Here is a 22,589-nt window from a genome sequence, read left to right on the forward strand (position 1 = left end):
TTATTGATTACAGAACTAATACAGATTGGGCACGAGCGGTAATTAAATAGTCTATACAATATGAATCATAATAGCCCTACTTTTATGTGAATTAATAAATATGAAATTAATAAGCAGACCGTTTGTTGATTAGATACTGTCTATTTAGTCTTCCTTTTTTTATACGAAGTTTGTTTTCTATAAAACATTTCGGTTTAATAAACAGGTTGGCAAACGTTTGCAATCTTAAAAACTTCATACATGATATCAGCATAGGTGATATGCTACAGCATCTGACCATTATACAATTATTATACTGTACTGTAGCTCCATTATCTGCTGACCATGCACTGGTCATCTCCACTGTGCCATTATGCCTCGGCCTTCTCCTTCCGTATGGGTCAGCATCTCATGTGTATCACATGTGGTGCCTGTACCATGGACAGTTAGGTTAAGGTTAGATACAGGCGTCATTGGGAGATCAACGATTTTGAAATGCGATGGGGGATAAATTGTAAAATGACCTTTCTTTTGCACAATTGAGTGGGGCGTCTGGAACTCAAGTCATTCATCATTACATGCGATGCTGTATCACGGATTTTGCCATGATACTGCATAAATTTGTATAAAGTACCGACAATCGACGGGGCCTGCATGTACGTATGGCTTTGGTGAAAATCCTTGAATAAGTTCAATAAAATCCATTAATATTAATCCAAACTATTGATTGAAACCTTGGGAATAAAAAGTTCTAAAGAGAACAATTGAATGGAGATACAAGATGTTCTATTGTTTAATACAATGTAACTCTTCACAGGTTCTAATTTACACCTCACACTGTCTCTTGTTGCGTTTGCTTTCTTGATTGTGTTAGTGAATTGTAACAAAACGAACCATTTGAGCCCGAAAATTAACCCATGAACACACCCACATCAATAAGTATATCGAACACCCATAATTTAACTAAATTGTGAGAGAAATTTCACGATTGTTCTCAGACTTTCAAAATATTAGATAATTTAAATAAAAAACCCTGATTTTCACAGAAACTTATTGTATTAGATTGTCAACTCAATTCCAGAAAAATGGAATAAAATAAAAGATGGGAGGCCAAATATAACTTTACATAGACTGTGTCAATGCTTGCTTAAATATGTAATTTCTTCATGTAAATAATTGGTTGTAATTTCCCTTAGAGATAGGCGGATATTTTTCTCTCTACATTATGTACAGTATATTATATTAGTGTGTCTGATATATTCCTGATGATGTAAAGTTCTCTATCAATCATGGAAACCATATTGGGATTCAGTCTTTGAAACATACCGAATTTCAGAAAAAACATACGTCACAATTTTAATCTAGTTGGAGTTGACTCATGTTTGTGTTGAAATCATATTATTTTCAGCACTTATTTTCAGTGAGGTTTAAAGCTTTTTCTTTTGCCTTTACATTAATATACATTTTAATTAATGGGGAAATTGTTACATTGTTGTTCTATGCTTGCTTGGAGGTATGATGACCCACCACAAATTAGGAGTAAGATTGCCACGAATTAACTTCTCCAATAAAGTGAAGTAAGCCACCGGCCTGGCCATCTGTAATTATATATTACGACCTTGAAGGCTTGTTGGTTTACCGAACAATTTCGATATTTTAGTTTCGTTTCAATAGAATTTTCTAAAGAGTTTTTAAGCCGTCAATTCAGCAACTTTTTTGTATTCTGTTCCCGTGCTGTGGTTTTACAATATTGTGTTATGCGTAGGATAACTTTGTTGTTAATCCCCCAGCCATAAAAGAATACTCTTTTATTAAAAGTCTTTTAAGCTAAATCAATCACTCGTGACCGGAGAGCATAATAACAAGGTAGCTCTATTCAAAACCAGCACATTTCAATTCATGAATAACAATAGACGAGAGTTTTCCACCAAACGAAATGGAATAGTCATTAGAATTGCAAAGTAGCTCCACACAACAGTGAAAGACTTTAATTATTCTGCAGAAAAGGCCACAGAGGAGTGTACCTTAGCACGAAATAGGCAGATATTCTAACTAACATCGATGGATTCTGTTCCACTACAGGGCTAAGTTACAGTCGTTTTCATTGGAATTTATACCTTATTTCAGTTGAATGGTAATCAACTAAAGATTAATCTCTGTGTCTGGTTTTTTTAATACAAGGTAAGACTTGTTTTTCATCTTCGTTCGATAATGCATTTAGGCGTTCTAGTTGTGGCAATCCCTAGTTGTTGCGTCATCAGCATTTCTCCAGGACAGCGATTTTATGTTTACTGCAATCTGTATTGATTGAAATGCTCGCGCTTACTTTGAACATGAAGAACATACATAGTAAACAAATTCCTAATATAACATTTAAATACATTGCACACAGTTCATAGTATATTTAATTAGTCCTCAGATTTTATATCAGACATTTTTATTTCACGTTTAATTTGTTCTAGTCACACGTATAGGCCTATGTTTTATTTTGTATTTCATGAAGCATTACCCTTGTAGGGATGGATAATCCCCCTTGTAGTATCGTTTGCATGTCACTGTTTGCACTACATCAGTATATTATTATGTGTACCAGGTCGGTACATATTTACTTATAATGTTACTAAATTATTTTACTTTCTGGATTGTAAACAATATTCTGGATGTGGTTTTTACTGTTGACCTATAAATTATAGGTTCATGGTTTTACTAACCTAAACCAGGTACATTTTCTTTCATGTAAAAGGTAACTGTTGTACACGAATGACACGCCATTCGTGTAACCGCACCTTTATAATGTCCAAACTCCCGGTATGTGCATGCGGGACTTTTAATCTCCTCGTGTACTTTTTAAAAGTTAAGATGTTGTTTACCAGACGTGTAATAATTTTGTTGATTTTAGATCTACTGTTAATTATAATTGGATACCAATTTGTATACTACTGAATTAGAAAATCACGACAATAAAAGCTAGTGAGATTCGTGGAAGAGTTAAGAGTCCTGGCGCCAATAACGAGCGTTCCAGTGTGTTTTGACAACACTTGTTTTCTAATTATGCACACTTGTTAATTGATCTGATGCAGCCTTTAAATTGGGGTGCAAGAAACTCATTTCACTTGCCTATTGTTATTTTTTCGTAATTCGTTATGCTCCAATGAACACAAGGCATTTTTTAAAGAGTGATGCAACACGTGAACAAATCCCTTGTATTAGGCTATTGTTAAAAAAAGAAATGGTTTTGTGAATATATTTTGGCGTTTTTTAATACAAATTTGGTTAATCCAGTGTCTTTAATTATAGATATGCCTAACTAACAATACATATAGGGAGGGTACTAGTACTAAATAATAATTAATACAAAGATGTGATGTGCGATCAATTACACTAACATCTGTACTGAATTTTATCAATATTGATAAACGATTTCACTTTTAGGTGGTCTAAATTTAGTACAGTACTCTCTTATACGGGTTTCCTCTGCATAGTTTTACTAATTACAGTAACCAATTATTATTTTGTGAAGTACCAGTATATGAATATGAAATTTCCAAAAGAACAAAGAATTTTCTGGAGCTCATGCAGTTGGTCCTACTAAATTGTTACGTCATGGGCAGTAATTATTTACACGGGGGAGATGTTTGCTATCCACCAAAGTTAGATGTAATTTCTCATGCAACCAAGTATTTTCTCGGGTATTTAGCAGGCCCATAGACGTGTACACAATTTCACGGAGGAACCTCCTATGACTGTTGCAATATGTTCTTACAGTTAACATATCAATAAAATGCGGTTGTGTAATTAATATGTCTGTACAGTAACAACAACTTAGAGGAAGTAAATATTGACAACTTATCATATTTCTGTTGTGACAATGTAATAGGCCTTGGTGGTATTTCTTTTACTGTACTGTATACTACTGTAATTAATATTATTGTATTATTGTTATTAATGATTCCACTATTCCCAGATTGTCAACGGTGAACTATCCATGCCCATGCTGTAACCCAATATCATATTTGTTTTTAATTTATTCAAATATAGGTATGTAACTTGTTTAAACACAATTCCTTTTGATGTACCGCGAAATAGGAGCCAATGCTGGTAAATATAAAGCGAAAGAAATATATGAGCGTCCCATGTGAACCCATCAATTGCTACGTTGGGAGTAATATAGTCATGTCCCGTGTAAACGCACCATTGATTATGATGAATGAAGCTACCCACTTACATAAATATTATAATATATATTCTCTTTCTTGCTCATCGGTTTATTGCCGGTCATATAAATATAGGCCAGTGAACGAGTCAACCCCGAAGGCTTCACTCGACACATTATATTTAAATCTTTAATTAAATAACATGATTGCTCAGTTTGAGAATAATTTATGTTACAAGAACAATAATTCTATGAAAACCACGCACAACGCTCTACTATATCGTTTATTGAATCCCAATAACTCGGAGATCACAATTATAACTTTGATCTAGACGTAATTGTATTACAATTAGACTATTTTCTACGGGCATAATTTTATTGAATTTAAAACGATAGAACTCGGTTTATTTATTGCGTTATGCGCTTTTTTGTGACTAGCTGTTTTGTTGAAATTCCATATTTAAAAGAGGAATTTTGTATTGCACCGTAGAGAATATTCGGGTCACGGAAAATAACCTATTTTAAAATGTGTAATATAAGCTGTATACAGTGGCATGATGATTTAATTGGCGATGTTGTTTTACAGAAAATTTTTAACCAAAAAGAAAAGATAACATTAATATTTACTAGAGACCACCGTATGTGAAATTATAATACAAGTTTGATGAGATCTGTGATATGGTCGAACCTGGTCGATGGATCCACCCTTAGGCTAACCTTGATCTACATAGCAATGCATTGCACTTCAAAGGATACAATTGGAAACCATGCGCGAATAAAAAACGACGTCCCTAGAATTATCGGAGGCCTATTGTACCTTTGGGGATTTTACCACAATCTCTGTTTGGCTACTGCAAAGCTATTAACATTCGATCTGTTTCGAAGTAAAAGTATAATTTCAGGAAAATATTGTTTTTACATAATTATTTCAATACAACAACGTAGTTGTTTCATGTTTCAGTCGATATTACATGTTGCAAGTCATAAAGAAAGAATTAGGCATATTTCAAATATTGTTTTAACATTGTTTTAAAATTCGCAAGGCATTTATAAATTTAATATCGTACTGTGTCGCTGCAGAACTAAATGCGATTTGTGTAATAATAAAATCATACATAGTATTAAACTTGTTCCAATTGATGAGTAAGTATTTTTTACTGTATTATAATCAGTACATTTTTGTAATGATAATGATAGTAATGAGAATTCATTTTCCCCCTCATCAACTTTGCATCTCTATCTTATATTTGCAAAGTTTAAGCAAATTTAATTTAGTTCCATGGTTTTTACATTAGATTTTACCATTTTCCGTGAAATAACATTTGCTGGATTCTCTGTAAAAAGAACGCTAATTACATATACAGTGTATTTGAACAACACTTTAAATGTTTGATAAAAATCTTACAGCAATGCAAATATTAGCTATTGAATTGTACTTTAAAAAAACAACCTTGATAAAATTGTTGTAGACTGGATCCGATTATTTTTGCAAGTGTTCAGGTTGTTGACGACGGATAACATACACCAAGGTCGCATGTAGCATAGCTTTGGTATGTGGACGTACGCCGCATCCCCGGGGTGGCTTATCTGGATTTAATGGTCAACCAGCATTGCGGATATAATATAAAACTTAAAAGCAAACTTGCAAACAGTTAGGCTTCCTACGATTTTTGCATGTTTTCCCCCGCTAATTTTCTGTTTTAATAAATATCTAGAAAGTTTAGTAACTTTGTAATTTTTTTTCACTTGGCCAATGATATAAAAACGGGGACGAGTGTCGAGATTGTTTTCTTTTGTTTTGAGGAGTTGAAGAAACTTTATAAAGAAAGGCAAACATTTTCGTCTTTGAATTTGATAGCTTTTGAAAAATTCCTTCTGGTAACAACTTTCGATATGTAATGTGGATAACAATGCACTTGTAGCCTATAACTAACTACCCATTTTCCTCGTGGAATTTAAATTGCCAATGACCCTATTTTAACAATTGTTGCGGGTTATTGTTTTGTCTTACGAATAGTAAGCTAGTGCCAAGCTTGTGATTTTGAAGAAAGCAATTACCGATGGAATGTGTCAGTACTACGCGTGGGCTATGGAATGCTTTTGGGTGTGATAGTTCTGCGCATGATCCAGCTTTCTGAGGAGTTGGAATGTGCATTCGCTCAAATTATATTACGCCCAGTTTGTAGTAGGCAGAAAGTAGAGGTTAGATCAAGCACCGCGGGATACTTTCAATGAAAAAATGGAATAACTAGTTCGTGTGAAACATTACGTCGGAACATTTTATAATAAGAAATACTACGATAGATAGGTAAGAGTAGAATTTATGGCGAATTTATTGTAGTTTAAAGTTTGTTAACAACGTAAGTTTTAGAATATATTATGCGATGGCTGTAAGATTCCACCAAGAAGGAGGCGAGGCCTTAATAACTAACTTAGCAGCATCGCTGGCCGACCACACTGATAGGGGGTGTGTCTTACTTCTTAAATAAAACTAGCACAATTTCATTTATTTCTAAGAACTTTCTTGATATAAATAAAATAATATTACTTGAACCCGTTTTATTTGTATTATTTTGTTTATTATTAGTGTTAAAGTTTCCAAGCAGGTTTGCCATCCACAGAGATGAGTGAAACTAGGCCTAGTAGAAGTAAGCCTACTTTGTAAATCATGAACGCCATTACTGTTGTTACCACATGTTAAAATTGGTACAACACACATCCCTGGGGCAGTCTTTAGGAATGTTATAAATAATAGTGTACAGAACACTAATGATGTTTTATGATTTAAATTCCAGAAATACAGGTACATATTTTGCAGTGAGAATTCATAATTAAGCTAGAAATTGTAAATTTGAATTTGGTACCCACTGGTTGGGTCTTCAATAATATGAGGGCTCCTTTCTAATTTAGTAATTAATGCAAGCTGCAATCCAGTAGGCCAACTTTTGTTTTACTTGTGATTAATAGTCTTTGCACATTTAAATACATTTCTAATGTACTTTAAATGACTGTTTGTATGACACAATATTTAGAGTAGATCTTTACTTCAAGTGGGTTATTTTGGAAGAAAAAACATTAATTAAGAATTATATATATTTTCCCCCTGAAAATATAATTTGCTTATGTTAAATATGCCATTTTAATGTTGCATAATAGTATAATTAAATTTGACGAAAAAAGTTAGTAAAAAAAAATTGACCTGAATCTTCACTAGCAAACTTTAGAAAACTGTTCAGACTGTGCTCAAGTTTGCAAATATTGTTTTTAGTTTAAACAATTTGTACAGTATCCTAGATGCTTACCAGAAGTCTAAAATGTGTTTGGGAAACTGTATTGTAGTAGTAAAGCCTAAATAATAAATTTATACCTAAGGCCATGAGATGTATTTTCCCGTATTCAAAAAATTGTTCTTCGGGATGAGGGCTCGAAATATTGAGAAACTCCAGTAGTACACATATAAATTATTAATATACTGTAATTATCAGCAGTGTTATTAGGAACATGATCTAGGGCTACAGGTAGTAACCATCTTTGGGTCATGCTTCATTATAATATTAATTTGTTTGACTGAGCACCTTCCCCACCCCCTCTCTACAAAAGCCCATTTCTATTTGTAGGTACTGTACAGTAGAGTTCATTGACTGATGACCTTCAATTTACAATGTGTTTTTGTGTTATGAAATTGATTAATTTACAGTTTCTTGGTAGTTTTTTTGTAGTTGAGTACTGTATATATGTAACCATTTTACACCAATGCCTCACTTTGCAAGCTCCCATTTTTTTAAACAGCAACTACTTTTTAATCATTTACTTGATATTAACATTATATTTTAGTACTTCCCCATTTGAAAAATTCTGAATTTTCCCATGCGCTACCATAGTAGCATCAATTTAGTGTAGTAAATTTATATCTGTGATAAAAAGGAGTAATTGGTGTTATGAGAGGGTGTTTGATCACACCTAAACGTGTATCCATACAAAGCTAGTTGTCTAATTCCATAGCACTGATTCAATAATCCATTAACTTTCCTTTTCAAAGTCATCAAAGTGTAATGGATTGATCTCATGCAGTGTAATTCAACCATAAAAATATGAATATTTTAGTTGTGATTGAATTGTCTTGGATTGAAAATAAATTGTATCTATAGCAGGGTTGTACTGTAGTTGAAGGCACTTTAGGTACAAATAAGTAAAAGAGGGGGGGGGGGGGGGTAATGGTATAGTAAGATTTTTAAACACTGTACTACATGCTACTGTAGTTCTGATGCTTCCCAGTATGGGTACTACAGTATTTAATGAAACTTGGAAATTTAGGTTGCATTACCACACTTAAGATGAGTACAGTACCCTACTTCAATACCCTACTTAGATAACCACCTAATTAAGACAACTTCAATACATGTAGACCATACAGCGTTTTGACTGTTAATACAGTACAGCTTACAATATTATTCTTTCACCAATTTTTAAATATATTGAATTTTGCACCATATTTTGTTGATAATGATAAATTGTGTTACAGTACAATGTCTAAAAGGAGGAATATAAGATAATGATAATTAATATGGTGAAATCAATATGTTTATTTTGGAATGATTTTTTTCTGGTGTGTCTGTCTGTCAATCATTCAATAACAATATAATGCATCTATTATAGACTAGTCATATTATAATACAGTAGTAAATTTTGTTCAGAATAAATCAATTAAATTGTTCTTAAATTAAGAGATGTTGTAAATGAAAATGCTAAAACCTTTCCATCATGTTAATTATTTAACAATAATAACCAATGACCAATTTTTCTAACCATGTTTGATATTTGTTTCAAAACATATAAGTTAATAACATTATATAGTACAGTCGTACTTGAATTAGATGTTGTAAATATACAGTAGTATTGATTGCTAATGAAAATGCTAAAACCTTTCGAATCAATCATGTTAATTATTTAACAATAATAACCAATGACCAATTTTTCTAAAAATATTTGATATTTGTTTCCATAAGTTAATAACATTACATAGTTTAAATATAGTACAGTTGTACTTAAATTAAGAGATGTTGTAAATACTGTAGTATTGATGGCTAATAAAAATGCTAAAATCTTTCGAATCGATCATGTTAATTATTTAACAATTAATAACCAATGACCAATTTTTCTAAAAATGTTTGATATTTGTTTCCAAACTTATAGTTTAAATATAGTACAGTCTTACTGTCGATGCGTCAGCAAACATTCAAACAGTATTGATTGTAAATCTATTATGAATATTTGTTTAGTAGTACATTGACATAAATAGTAAATAGCTGGTGACAATTTAGACATGCACACTTTACTCATATGTTGTAATTGAAGTTTCAAGTGCCATCTCATAGTTGAAATAATACAGAATAGGTCATGCACAAATAATAGTAGATCTACAGGTTCAGTACTAATGAGCAGTATGCACCACTTATAATAAATGTCTATCAATATTTAGGTTCTTCGTTCAACAAACCTACTTTTCTTTTGGAATAGTATGCCTATTACACAGATAGGTTGTCCGCGATACCGAGTATATATCATAATCATGGTACATGTATGTATGCTATAGCATTACAATAAATGACACACATACTTTCTATTCATGCTCAAACTGATTTAATATTCCCATTTCCATTTACCAAAATATTCAAAAAAATATTTTTTAGTTTCAATATTTAAGTAATTTTAGTTATTCACTTTGACAAAAAAAAATAAACACTTACATTTATTTTTTTTGGAGGTTTGCATGGTTTAGCAATTTAACCAAAAACATTTTTGATTTCTGGCCAATAGGTACTATTTTAAAAATTTAAATGAATATTTTTTGGATCCAATTTTTGGTCAAAGTGAATGAATATGTGGATGTGAAGTTGAAAATTATTTTTTCAGGGGGACAATATGTTTAGTGTTACCAATATTTTGTATTTTTAGTCGTGTGCAAATGCGACTCTACAGCTCACTATGTCGGTCGGTCGGTCGGTAAACACTAACTCAAATTTGCACATGCGACTGCAGCCATGTATATGGACTTGTTTATGATGATTTTCAAATAGATTCAAATCAAATCATTAAATAGTTTACATATAGTAATGTGAATATTTGTATTTTTTACAGAAATCTAAAGATTGGCTGGAGGTTAACAGACTATCGACATGTCTTTTAGCGTGTCAATAGGAGGTGAAGGAGGAGGTTTTGGCCTTGGTGGTGGAGTTGACTTAAATCTTGGAGCTGATGTTTCTGCAGATGCAAAAGTAGATGCTGGAGCAGCTATTGTATCTGATGTGAAAGGAGATGCTGGAGCCAATGTTGGAGCTGATCTTAATGCTGGAGCTGGATTAGCAACTGACATCAATACTGATCAAAAAGCTGGAGTTGACATAAATACAGACAATAAAGTTGACATCAATGCTGGAGAAATTAATCTTGATAATACCTTGAATGCTGGAGTAAATACTAATGTATCAAATGGAATTAAAAGTGCTGCTGATTTAGAAACATCTGCTGGAGCTGATGTTAATGTTGGACTTAATGCAGGTTCAAATGCTGATACAATGTTAGAAGGATCATTGCCATCTAAAACAATTAATGGAGAATATGAAGCTGATCTTCCAGATGTATCTGCTTCAACAGAACTTAATGCTGGAGCTGAAGTTGAAGCAGCAGCTAGTACTAAACAACACAAACATCATAAGAAAGGATTCGGATTTGGTCCGTTTAAATTTGGATTTGGAAAAGACAATTCATCTTCTTCATCTTCTTCCTCGTCATCTTCATCCTCATCCTCATCTGATGAAGATTCAAGAAAAGTGGAAGGTGGTTTTGATGGAACGGTAAATGGAAAGAAGAGTGCTAAAAGGAAAAAGAGGCGCAGTGGCGGATTTGGTGGAAGATTTAAATTAGGTAAATCTGATTCAGAAAAGCATCACCGAGAAGAGTCGGACGTAAAAGTTGCAGCAACAGCAGATGCAGGAGGATCTGCTAAACTTCCGGAGGGTGAAGCAGGAATAAATCTAAAAGCTGATGTTAAAAAACCAAAACATAAAGGCAAGAAAAAGAAAAGCGGTTTTCGGTTTTCTCTTGGAGGCAAGAAAAAATTAGAGGACTCTCTATCCTCATCGGATGAAGATGAAGATAAAAGTAAAAACCAAAGTGGAATAGGTATTAAGTTTCCAAAAATTGATACTCCAGATATGGACATTTCACATGATACTGAAGTAAATGTAAAAACCGGTAAACCTAGTGTTGGTGGAGCTATTGGAATTGGTGGTGAAGTTCCGTCCACAGACATTGGTATTAGTGGACCTAAAATAGATAGCGGTGCTGATATTAATGCAAGAGTTGGCAAAGTTGACCTTCCGTCTGGTGATTTAGATGTTAAAGGTCAAAATGTTGGAGGGAATATTGAAGGTGGTGTTGGAATAGGTGCAGATATCAAGGGTAGTATTCCTTCAGGTGATATAGATGTTAAAGGACCTGAAACTGATATTTCAACGCCAAACCTCAACATTGGTGGTGATTCTGATATTGGAGGAAAAATAGATGTACCAAGTGGTGATGTAGGTATTTCAGGACCTGGTCTTGGATTTGGAGGTGGTGCTGGAATTGATATTGGCACTAAAGGGTCATCAGCCGACATTGACATTAAAAAGCCTGGAATTGGTGGCAGTGGTATTGGAGATTTAAATGTTGATGTTCCTTCAGGCGATCTTGAAGTTAAAGGACCTTCTGGTGGTATTGATCTTGGTGGGAACATTGGAGGTGATATTCCTTCAGTAGACACTAAAGGACCTAGTTTTGGTATTGGAGGTAGTGCAGCAGTTGTTGGAGATTTAAAAGGTGATATGCCCTCTGCTGATCTTAATACAGATACACCTAATTTAGGAATTGGAGGAGGTGTAAAAGGTGATATTCCTTCAGCTGATCTAAACATTAAAGGACCTGGCATAGGAAGTGGAATTGGTGGAAACATGGATGTTGATGTGCCAACTGTTGACCTTCAATCTAAAGGTGGAATTGGTGGTGACCTTAAAGGCCCTAGTGTTGATGTTGGGGGTAATTCAGGAATTGGTATTGGTGGTGATATCCCTTCAGCTGATGCTTCCGTTAATATTGGTGGACCCAGCATTAATATTGGAGGAGATGTTGAGAAACCTGAAGTTGGAGGAGATATAGATGTTGATGTACCAACTGTTAGTGGAGACATTGATGTTAAATCACCAAAAGGAAAGAAAATTAAAAAGCCTAAAATCTTATCATTCAAGAAAGAAAAGAAACCAAAGATAAAAGCTGATGTAGATGCTTCTACTGAAGTAGATGGGAAAAAGCACAAAGGTGGATTTGGACTGCACTTTCCTAAGTTTGGTTTTGGAGGAAAGGGTAGCTATGACACCAATACAGATGTGGGTGCTAATGCTGATATAGAGGTTACAGGTATTAAAGATATTAGTAGTCCAAAAGCAGGAATAGAAGGTGATGTCAGTCTTGTTGCACCAAAAGTAGATGCCGATGTTAAAGTTGCCAAACCTGATGTCGATGTTAATGTTGCTACACCTGATCTCAATGTTAACATTGGTAAACCTGATGTCGATGTTAACATTCCTAAACCTGATATTGACGTTGATGCACCTGATGCTGATCTGTCTCTTGGTGCAAGTGGAGATGTTGATCTTCCAAAAGCTAATCTTGATGTTTCAGATGTAGACCTGGATTTAAATGCGAAGACAAAAACTCCAAAGAAGAAAGGAACTTTAAATTTGTCATTCAGAAAAAAGAAAAACAAACCTGAAGGATCTGCCACTCTTGAAGGTGATGTAGACGGCCCGAAAGCAAAAATGCCTAAAATAAATATTCCATGTCTTTCACCTAGTGGGAAAGCTACTGTAGATGCAGACACATCTGCGTATGGTGCTAAAGTCGATGTGCCCAAAGCTGATGCAGATATAGATGTAGGAGTAGATGCTAACGTTAAAACTAAGAAACCCAAGAAAAGTGGATCATTTGGAATTAAGATGCCTAAATTTAGTGGAAAAAGTCCTGAAGCAAAAATTGATGTTGATGCTGGTGTTAAAGGAGACATCGATGTTGACTTACCAAAAGGTGATTTAGATGTTGGTGGAAATGCTGAGTTCAATGCACCAAGTGTCCGAGGAGGAGCTGGAATTAATTTGCCAGAAGGTAAGTTTGATATTTTTATCTAAATTGAACGCATTAGGAAAGAGTTTAAAGATTGGATTAAACATTTTATTATTATATTCAATCCCCATTATTGTGCTGTATATAGGCCTATCACTTTTGTATTAAAAAGTATAATATATTATTACACATGTCCAATACCATTTTGTAAAGGAAATTGGTGCTAATTGACTCCAAAAACTAAACTAAATAAAACTAATATCCCTATATACTATTGATTGAATTAGAATATTGTCAGTTTATTGTTTCAAACAAGGTTTAGCAATAAGCCCTTATGTTAAAAATGTTAGTTAAGTTGTTAGTATCAATACTTCTCTATGCACTCCATTGGGAATAAATGATACACTAAATAAAATTCATCAAATCCTAATTTTATACAGAAGAAAAAAATTAAGGGGTAAAATGCATTAGTTTTTGGTTGAAAATAATTACCAATTAACAATTGATTTTGTTTTAATTGACATATGAAGTGACTATACTACATGATTCAATCACTTTTATTTTCAAGGAGTTTCCTATGTTTTTTTGTAGTTTGCGGGGCTTAGCAATACCCCATGTGCTGAATAGTTAATATAGTATCCTGTATTTAAATAATTCCCTATTCAAATATTTGTTGTCAATGTGGGAACTCTAATGTTTGTATTCATTGATATGCTTATAAGTCACATTACATTTTCTTAGGAGATGCCCCTAAAGGTGACCTAGATGTTGGTGTAGGAGGTGCCATATCCGGAGATGTTGATATCAAAACACCAGATGTTGATGTAAAAGCACCAGATGCTGATATTGACGTAAAAGCAGATGTCGATGTAAAGAAACCGAAAGGTGGATTTGGAGTTAAATTACCTAAAATTAAAGGTTCTGCAAAAACGCCAAAGGTGAAAGGAGATGCCAAATTGAAAGGGGAAATAGATGGTCCCAGTGTTAATGTAGATGCACCAAAAGTTGATGATCCAAAGCTTGATATTGATGCCTCTGGTGCATTTGATGTTGACGGGAGTCCAAAAAAGAAAAAAGGATTTGGATTTGGAATAAAATTTCCTAGTTTTAATTTTGGATCTCCAAAAGGGTCTGCAGGAATAGACGTTGATGCACCAAATGTTGAAGCAAGTGGTGGAGCAGATATTGATGTGAAATCGCCAGATGTTGACATTGATGTTAAAACTAAGAAACCTGATGTGTCTGTTGGAGGAGGAGCAGATGTTGATTTAGTTTCTCCGGGAGTGGACATAGATGTGAAAAGCCCATCAACAGATTTAGATGTCTCGGGACCTGAACTTGGTGGAGGATTGAAACTTGAAGGTGATGTAGATGTAGTACCCTCTGCTGATTTAGATATAAAGGCTAACAAACCAGATGTGGATGTTAACATTCCAAAAGCAGAAGCAGAAATTAAAAAGCCAAAGGTTAAAGGAGGTTTTGGTTTTGGATTTGGTGGTAAGAAAAATCATGATGACAGCTCTTCAGATTCTGATGAGGAAAAGAAGAAAAAGAGAAAATCATTTGGATTTAAATTTCCTAAATTTTCTGGAAAATCACCCAAAGGAGGAGTTAAAGGTGATATTGATGTAGATGCTGGAGCTAAATTGCCATCTGGAGGAATTGACATTGATGCTGGAGGAAAATTGCCTTCTGGTGGAATTGACATTGATGCTGGAGGAAAATTGCCATCTGGAGGAATTGACATTGATGCAGAAGGGAAATTGCCATTTGGAGGAATTGACATTGATGCTGGAGGAAAATTGCCATCTGGAGGAATTGACATTGATGCTGGAGGAAAGTTGCCATCTGGAGGAATTGACATTGATGCTGGAGGAAAATTGCCATCTGGAGGAATTGACATTGATGCTGGAGGAAAGTTGCCATCTGGAGGAATTGACATTGATGCTGGAGGAAAATTGCCATCTGGAGGAATTGACATTGATGCTGGAGGAAAGTTGCCATCTGGAGGAATTGACATTGATGCTGGAGGAAAATTGCCATCTGGAGGAATTGACATTGATGCTGGAGGAAAGTTGCCATCTGGAGGAATTGACATTGATGCTGGAGGAAAATTGCCATCTGGAGGAATTGACATTGATGCAGGAGGAAAATTGCCATCTGGTGGAATCGGGTTTGGAGGTAGAGTTCCCTCTGGAGGAATTGACATTGATGCTGGAGGAAAGTTGCCTTCTGGTGAAATTGACATTGATGCCGGAGGGAAATTGCCATCTGGAGATATTGAAGTTGGAGGTGACGTACCATCTGGAGGACTGGAAATAGGTAGTGGTTTACCCAAAGGAGGTCTAGGTGTTGGTGTTGTTGCACCTGCTGTTGATGTTGATGTCAAAACAACCAAGCCTGATATATCTGTCAGTGCTCCTAAACCTGATATTCCTGATGTAGGAGGAAACATTGGAGGTGATATCAACATTGGAAGTCCAGATGTCGATATCAAAGCTGGTGGTAAAGTACCAGATGTAGATTTAGATGCAAGTGTGAAAGTACCAAAACCAAAGGGTAAAGGAAGATTTGGATTCGGCTTTGGTGGGAAAAAAGACAAAGATCATGATGATAGTTCTTCTGAATCAGAAGATGAGAAAAAGAAAAAACGAAGATCTTTTGGAATAAAATTGCCACATTTTTCTATCACTTCTCCAAAAGGTAAAGCCAAAGGTGATGTTGATGTCGATGTAGGCGGAAAGGTGCCATCTGCTGATTTATCTGGACCAGATGTAAAAGTTGGAGGTGAAATTGTGGCACCCAAAATTGATGCTGATGTAAAAACATCAAAACCAGACATTTCAATTGGTACTGGTATTGATGTTCCCAAAGGAAATGTAAAAGCTGATCTCCCTGATGCAGATGCAAACCTAAGTGGTGACATCAAACTTGCTTCTCCAGATTTAGATCTAAAGGCTGGTGGAAATGTACCTGATGTAGATTTAAATGCAGATGTTAAGGTAAAGAAACCAAAAGCAAAAGGTGGTTTTGGATTTGGTGGAAAAAAAGATCATAGTGACTCAGATTCTGATGATGATGATGAAAAGAAGAAGAAAAGATGGTCATTTGGCTTTAAATTTCCTAATTTCTCTTTCGGTTCTCCAAAGGGAAAAGTAAAAGGTGATTTAGATGCAGATATTAATGCTGATGTTGGAGGAAAATTGCCCTCTGCTGATTTAAATCTATCTGGACCAGACGTGAATGTTGGTGGAAATGGTGGGGCAGACATTGATGCTAAACTGCCAAAAGGAGAAATAAATGTTGATGCCAACGTGGTAGCTCCAGATGTAGATGTTGATGTTAAAACTGCCAAACCAGATGTTTCTATTGGTGGTAGTGTTGATGCTGGAGGAAAAGTAGAAACTGACCTCCCAGATGTGGATGGAAAGTTAAGCGGAGATGTCAACATCGGTTCTCCAAATGTTGATATTGATGGGAAGGTGCCGGATGTTGATGCAAATGTAAAAGTGAAGAAACCAAAAGCAAAAGGAGGGTTTGGATTCGGATTTGGGTTTGGCGGAAAGAAAGATCATGAACACAGTGACTCTGATTCAGATGATGATGACAAAAAGAAAAAACGAAGATCATTTGGAATAAAATTCCCTCATTTTTCTGGCAAATCACCGAAAGTAAAAGGTGATTTGAATGGAGATGTTGATATTGGAGGAAAGCTGCCATCTGGTGACATTGATGCTGGAATTAAGGCTCCTTCTGCTGATTTAGATATTTCTGGACCCAATCTTGATGGCGGAGCTGGAATTGATGTTAAAGGGGAACTTCCCAAAGGAGGACTTAATATTGGAGGAGACCTTGATGCTGGTGTAGTTGCACCTGTTGTTGATGTTGATGTCAAAGCACCAAAACCTGATATATCTATTGGTGGTGACATGGATATTGATGTGCCAAAGGGAGGAATAAAAGCTGATATCCCAGATGTCGATGGAAAACTAAGTGGGGACATTAAAGTTGATTCGCCAGATGTTGATATAAAAGGTGGTGGTGGTAAGGTACCTGATGTAGATTTGGATGCAGATGTTAAAGTGAAGAAACCAAAAGCCAAAGGAGGGTTTGGATTCGGATTTGGATTTGGCGGTAAAAAAGATCATGATCACAGTGACTCGGATTCCGATGATGATGATGACAAAAAGAAAAAACGAAGATCGTTTGGAATAAAATTCCCTCATTTTTCTGGAAAATCACCAAAGGTAAAGGGTGATTTGAATGGAGATATTGATGTTGGTGTTGGAGGAAAGTTGCCATCTGGTGAAATTGATGCTGGAATCAAGGCTCCTTCTGCTGATTTAGATATTTCTGGACCCAATCTTGATGGCGGAGCTGGAATTGATGTAAAAGGGGAACTTCCCAAAGGAGGACTTAATATTGAAGGAGACCTTGATGCTGGTGTAGTTGCACCTGTTGTTGATGTTGATGTCAAAGCACCAAAACCTGATGTATCTATTGGTGGTGGCATGGATATTGATGTGCCAAAGGGAGGAATAAAAGCTGATATCCCAGATGTCGATGGAAAAGTAAGTGGAGACATTAAAGTTGATACGCCAGATGTTGATATAAAAGGTGGTGGAAAGGTACCTGATGTAGATTTGGATGCAGATGTTAAATTGAAGAAACCAAAAGCCAAAGGAGGGTTCGGATTTGGTTTTGGTGGCAAAAAGCATCATGATGTTGATATTAAAAAACCAAAAGCTGATGTATCTATTGGAGGTGGTGCTGAAATTGATATTCCTAAAGGTGGCATAAAAGCTGACCTTCCTGATACTGACGCAAAAGTTGGTGGTGATATCAAAGTTAGTGGACCAGACGTAGACATGGATGTTGATACTGATGTTAAAGTGAAGAAACCAAAATCCAAAGGAGGGTTCGGATTCGGATTTGGTTTTGGCGGTAAAAAAGATCATGATCACAGTGACTCAGATTCCGATGATGATGACAAAAAGAAAAAGAGTGGTTTTGGATTTAAGTTTCCTAATTTTTCATTTGGTTCTCCAAAAGGAAAAGTAAAAGGTGACCTCAATGGGGACATTGATGCAGATATAGGAGGAAAGATACCATCTGGTAATATTGATATTGATGCTGGTACAAAAATTCCCTCAGCTGATTTAGATATTTCAGGACCTGATGTTAGTGGTGGAGCTGGAATTGATGTAAAAGGGGAACTTCCCAAAGGAGGACTTAATATTGGAGGAGACCTTGATGCTGGTGTAGTTGCACCGGTTGTTGATGTTGATGTTAAAGCACCAAAACCTGATGTATCTATTGGTGGTGACATGGATATTGATGTGCCAAAGGGAGGGATAAAAGCTGATATCCCAGATGTCGATGGAAAACTAAGTGGTGACATTAAAGTTGATGCTCCAGATGTTGATATAAAAGCTGGTGGAAAGGTACCTGATATAGATTTGGATGCAGATGTTAAAGTGAAGAAACCAAAAGCCAAAGGAGGGTTTGGATTTGGATTTGGTGGCAAAAAGCATCATGATGTTGATATTAAAAAGCCAAAAACTGATGTATCTATTGGAGGTGGTGCTGACATTGATATTCCTAAAGGTGGTATAAAAGCTGACCTTCCTGATGCTGGCGCAAAAGTTGGTGGTGATATCAAAGTTAGTGGACCAGACGTAGACATGGATGTTGATGGCAAAGTACCTGATGTTGATATTGATACTGATGTTAAAGTGAAGAAACCAAAAGCCAAAGGAGGGTTTGGATTCGGATTTGGATTTGGCGGTAAAAAAGATCATGATCACAGTGACACGGATTCCGATGATGATGATGACAAAAAGAAAAAACGAAGATCGTTTGGAATAAAATTCCCTCATTTTTCTGGAAAATCACCAAAGGTAAAAGGTGATTTGAATGGAGATATTGATGTTGATGTTGGAGGAAAGTTGCCATCTGGTGAAATTGATGCTGGAATCAAGGCTCCTTCTGCTGATTTAGATATTTCTGGACCCAATCTTGATGGCGGAGCTGGAATTGATGTTAAAGGGGAACTTCCCAAAGGAGGACTTAATATTGGAGGAGACCTTGATGCTGGTGTAGTTGCACCTGTTGTTGATGTTGATGTCAAAGCACCAAAACCGGATGTATCTATTGGTGGTGGCATGGATATTGATGTGCCAAAGGGAGGAATAAAAGCTGATATCCCAGATGTCGATGGAAAACTAAGTGGGGACATTAAAGTTGATGCTCCAGATGTTGATATAAAAGCCGGTGGAAAAGTACCCGATGTAGATTTGGATGCCGATCTTAAAGTGAAGAAACCAAAAGCCAAAGGAGGGTTCGGATTTGGATTTGGCGGAAAGAAAGATCATGATCACAGTGACTCAGATTCCGATGATGATGACAAAAAGAAAAAGAGTGGTTTTGGATTTAAGTTTCCTAATTTTTCATTTGGTTCTCCAAAAGGAAAAGTGAAAGGTGACCTCAATGGGGACATTGATGCAGATATAGGTGGAAAGATACCATCTGGTAATATTGATATTGATGCTGGTACAAAAATTCCCTCAGCTGATTTAGATATTTCAGGACCTGATGTTAGTGGTGGAGCTGGAATAGATGTTAAAGGAGAACTTCCCAAAGGAGGGCTTAATATTGGAGGAGACCTTGATGCTGGTGTAGTTGCACCGGTTGTTGATGTTGATGTCAAAGCACCAAAACCTGATGTATCTATTGGTGGTGACTTTGATATTGATGGGCCAAAGGGAGGGATAAAAGCGGATATCCCAGATGTCGATGGAAAACTAAGTGGGGACATTAAGATTGATGCTCCAGATGTTGATATAAAAGCTGGTGGAAAGGTACCTGATGTAAATTTGGATACCGATGTTAAAGTGAAGAAACCAAAAGCCAAAGGAGGATTTGGATTTGGATTTGGTGGCAAAAAGCATCATGATGTTGATGTTAAAAAACCAAAAGCTGATGTATCTATTGGAGGTGGTGCTGACATTGATATTCCTAAAGGTGGTATAAAAGCTGACCTTCCTGATGCTGACGCAAAAGTGGGTGGTGACATCAAAGTTAGTGGACCAGACGTAGACATGGATGTTGATGGCAAAGTACCTGATGTCGATATTGATACTGATGTTAAAGTGAAGAAACCAAAATCCAAAGGAGGGTTTGGATTCGGATTTGGTTTTGGCGGTAAAAAAGATCATGATCACAGTGACTCGGATTCCGATGATGATGACAAAAAGAAAAAACGAAGATCGTTTGGAATAAAATTACCTCATTTTTCTGGAAAATCACCGAAAGTAAAAGGTGATTTGAATGGAGATATTGATGTTGATGTTGGAGGAAAGTTGCCATCTGGTGAAATTGATGCTGGAATCAAGGCTCCTTCAGCTGATTTGAATATTTCTGGACCTGATCTTGATGGCGGAGCTGGAATTGATGTTAAAGGGGAACTTCCCAAAGGAGGACTTAATATTGGAGGAGACCTTGATGCTGGTGTAGTTGCACCTGTTGTTGATGTTGATGTCAAAGCACCAAAACCTGATGTATCTATTGGTGGTGACATGGATGTTGATGTGCCAAAGGGAGGAATAAAAGCTGATATCCCAGATGTCGATGGAAAACTAAGTGGGGACATTAAAGTTGGTGCTCCAGATGTTGATATAAAAGCCGGGGGAAAAGTGCCTGATGTAGATGTAGATGCTAAAGTAAAAAAACCAAAAGGTAAAGGAGGGTTTGGATTTGGATTTGGAGGGAAGAAACCAAAGCCAGATGTACCTGATACTGATGTTGGTGGGGACATTAAGGTCAGTGCTCCAGATATTGATATAAAGGCTGGTGGAAAACTACCTGATGCAGATTTGGATGCTGATGTTAAAGTGAAAAAACCAAAAACCAAAGGAGGGTTTGGATTTGGGTTCAGTGGCAAAAAGCATCATGATGTTGATGTTCCTAAAGGAGGTATAAAAGCTGAACTTCCTGATGCTGATGTAAAAGTTGGTGGTGATATTGAAGTCAGTGGACCAGATGTAGATATTGATGCTGGTGTTAAAGTACCTGATGTAGATTTGGATTCCGATGTTAAAGTGAAGAAACCAAAAGCCAAAGGAGGGTTCGGATTTGGTTTCGGTGGCAAAAAGCATCATGACGTTGATATTAAAAAACCAAAAGGTGATATATCTATTGGAGGTGGTGCAGACATTGATATTCCTAAAGGTGGTATAAAAGCTGACCTTCCTGATGCTGACGCAGAAGTTGGAGGTGATATCAAAGTTAGTGGACCAGACGTAGATATTAAAGCTGGTGGAAGCGCACCTGGTGTAGAGATAGGTGGCATTGCTGCTGGTCTTCCAAGCGTTGATGTCAAATCACCTAAAGTAGATGTCGATGGGCCAAAGATAGAAGGAGGTGCTAACATTGAAGCAGATGTTCCAAAGCCAAAAAAGCCAAAAGCAAAAGGAAGTTTTAAGTTCGGATTCGGTGGAAAGAAACACAGTGATTCTACAACATCATCAAGTGAAGATGAGGCAGATAAAGGAAAAGGAGGATTTGGTTTCAAATTGCCAAAAATTGGTGGTTCAGTAAAGTCTCCAAAAGGAGCAGCTACAGGTGATGTAGATGTCAAAATTGATGCAGATGCTTCAATCAAAGGTGACGTTCCGTCTAAGAAATCTAAAAAGAAAGGATTTGGTTTTTCATTTGGGGGTGGTAAAAAAGGACATCACAGTACTACAGAATCTGACACAGATGATGACAAAGGAAAGTTATCTTTTGGAATTGGAGTTAAAGCACCAAAGGTAGATGTACCAGCCGTTAATGCTGATAAAGGTGATCGTCCAAAAATTGATCTTGCAGGAAAGTTAGCTCCCAAAGCTGAATTCAATTCATCTGGAGACATTTCTGGAGATGTTGGTGGAATAATTGCAGCTCCATCAATTGATGTAGATGTTGTGAAACCAAATATTGATCTGAATGTTAAGTCATCTAAGCCCAAGGTTGAAATTGATGTGAAAAAGCCAGATTTAAGTGGTGGCTTTGGAGGCAACATAGAAGTGCCAGATGCTGATTTTGATGCTGAAGTTCCAGATGTAAATATGGATGCTGACGTAGTTGTACCAAATGTTGATGTGGATATTAAATCATCAAAACCTTCGATTGGAGGAGGGTTCGGCATAAGCAAACCAAAGACTGATATCGGTAAGTTTGTTTAAATTTGATTTTAGACTTTGTATATATATATATATTAATTAAATTTCAGTATATCATCGGGCGGTTTAGAATTAATGTT

The 22,589-nt window shown here is 36.0% G+C and overlaps 1 protein-coding gene and 1 long non-coding RNA gene across 20 annotated transcripts in view; one reads left to right on the forward strand and one right to left on the reverse strand.

Annotated features, from left to right (window-relative positions):
• The window catches only part of LOC144852842 (uncharacterized), a 137,178-nt gene that overhangs the window by 88,547 nt on the left and 26,042 nt on the right, over positions 1-22,589 (reverse strand). The window lies entirely within an intron of this gene.
• LOC144852817 (uncharacterized) overlaps positions 1-22,589 on the forward strand; it is a 44,027-nt gene that overhangs the window by 12,290 nt on the left and 9,148 nt on the right. For 12 of the 19 annotated variants that reach the window (XM_078710797.1, XM_078710804.1, XM_078710807.1 and 9 more), the window contains exons 1-3: positions 1,716-2,160; positions 10,271-13,330; positions 14,030-22,498. In XM_078710797.1, coding sequence (XP_078566923.1) covers positions 10,309-13,330; positions 14,030-22,498 — 11,491 coding nt within the window. In that variant the 5' untranslated portion in view covers positions 1,716-2,160; positions 10,271-10,308. Of the gene's footprint in view, positions 1-1,710; positions 2,161-6,195; positions 6,441-10,270; positions 13,331-14,029; positions 22,499-22,589 lie in introns of those variants that run through there. The other 7 variants (XM_078710814.1, XM_078710800.1, XM_078710815.1 and 4 more) reach the window with 7 other exon arrangements.

This window comes from Antedon bifida, chromosome 9 (genome assembly GCF_963402885.1).
Source record: "Antedon bifida chromosome 9, ecAntBifi1.1, whole genome shotgun sequence".
In the NCBI taxonomy this organism is placed as follows: Eukaryota; Metazoa; Echinodermata; class Crinoidea; order Comatulida; family Antedonidae; genus Antedon; species Antedon bifida.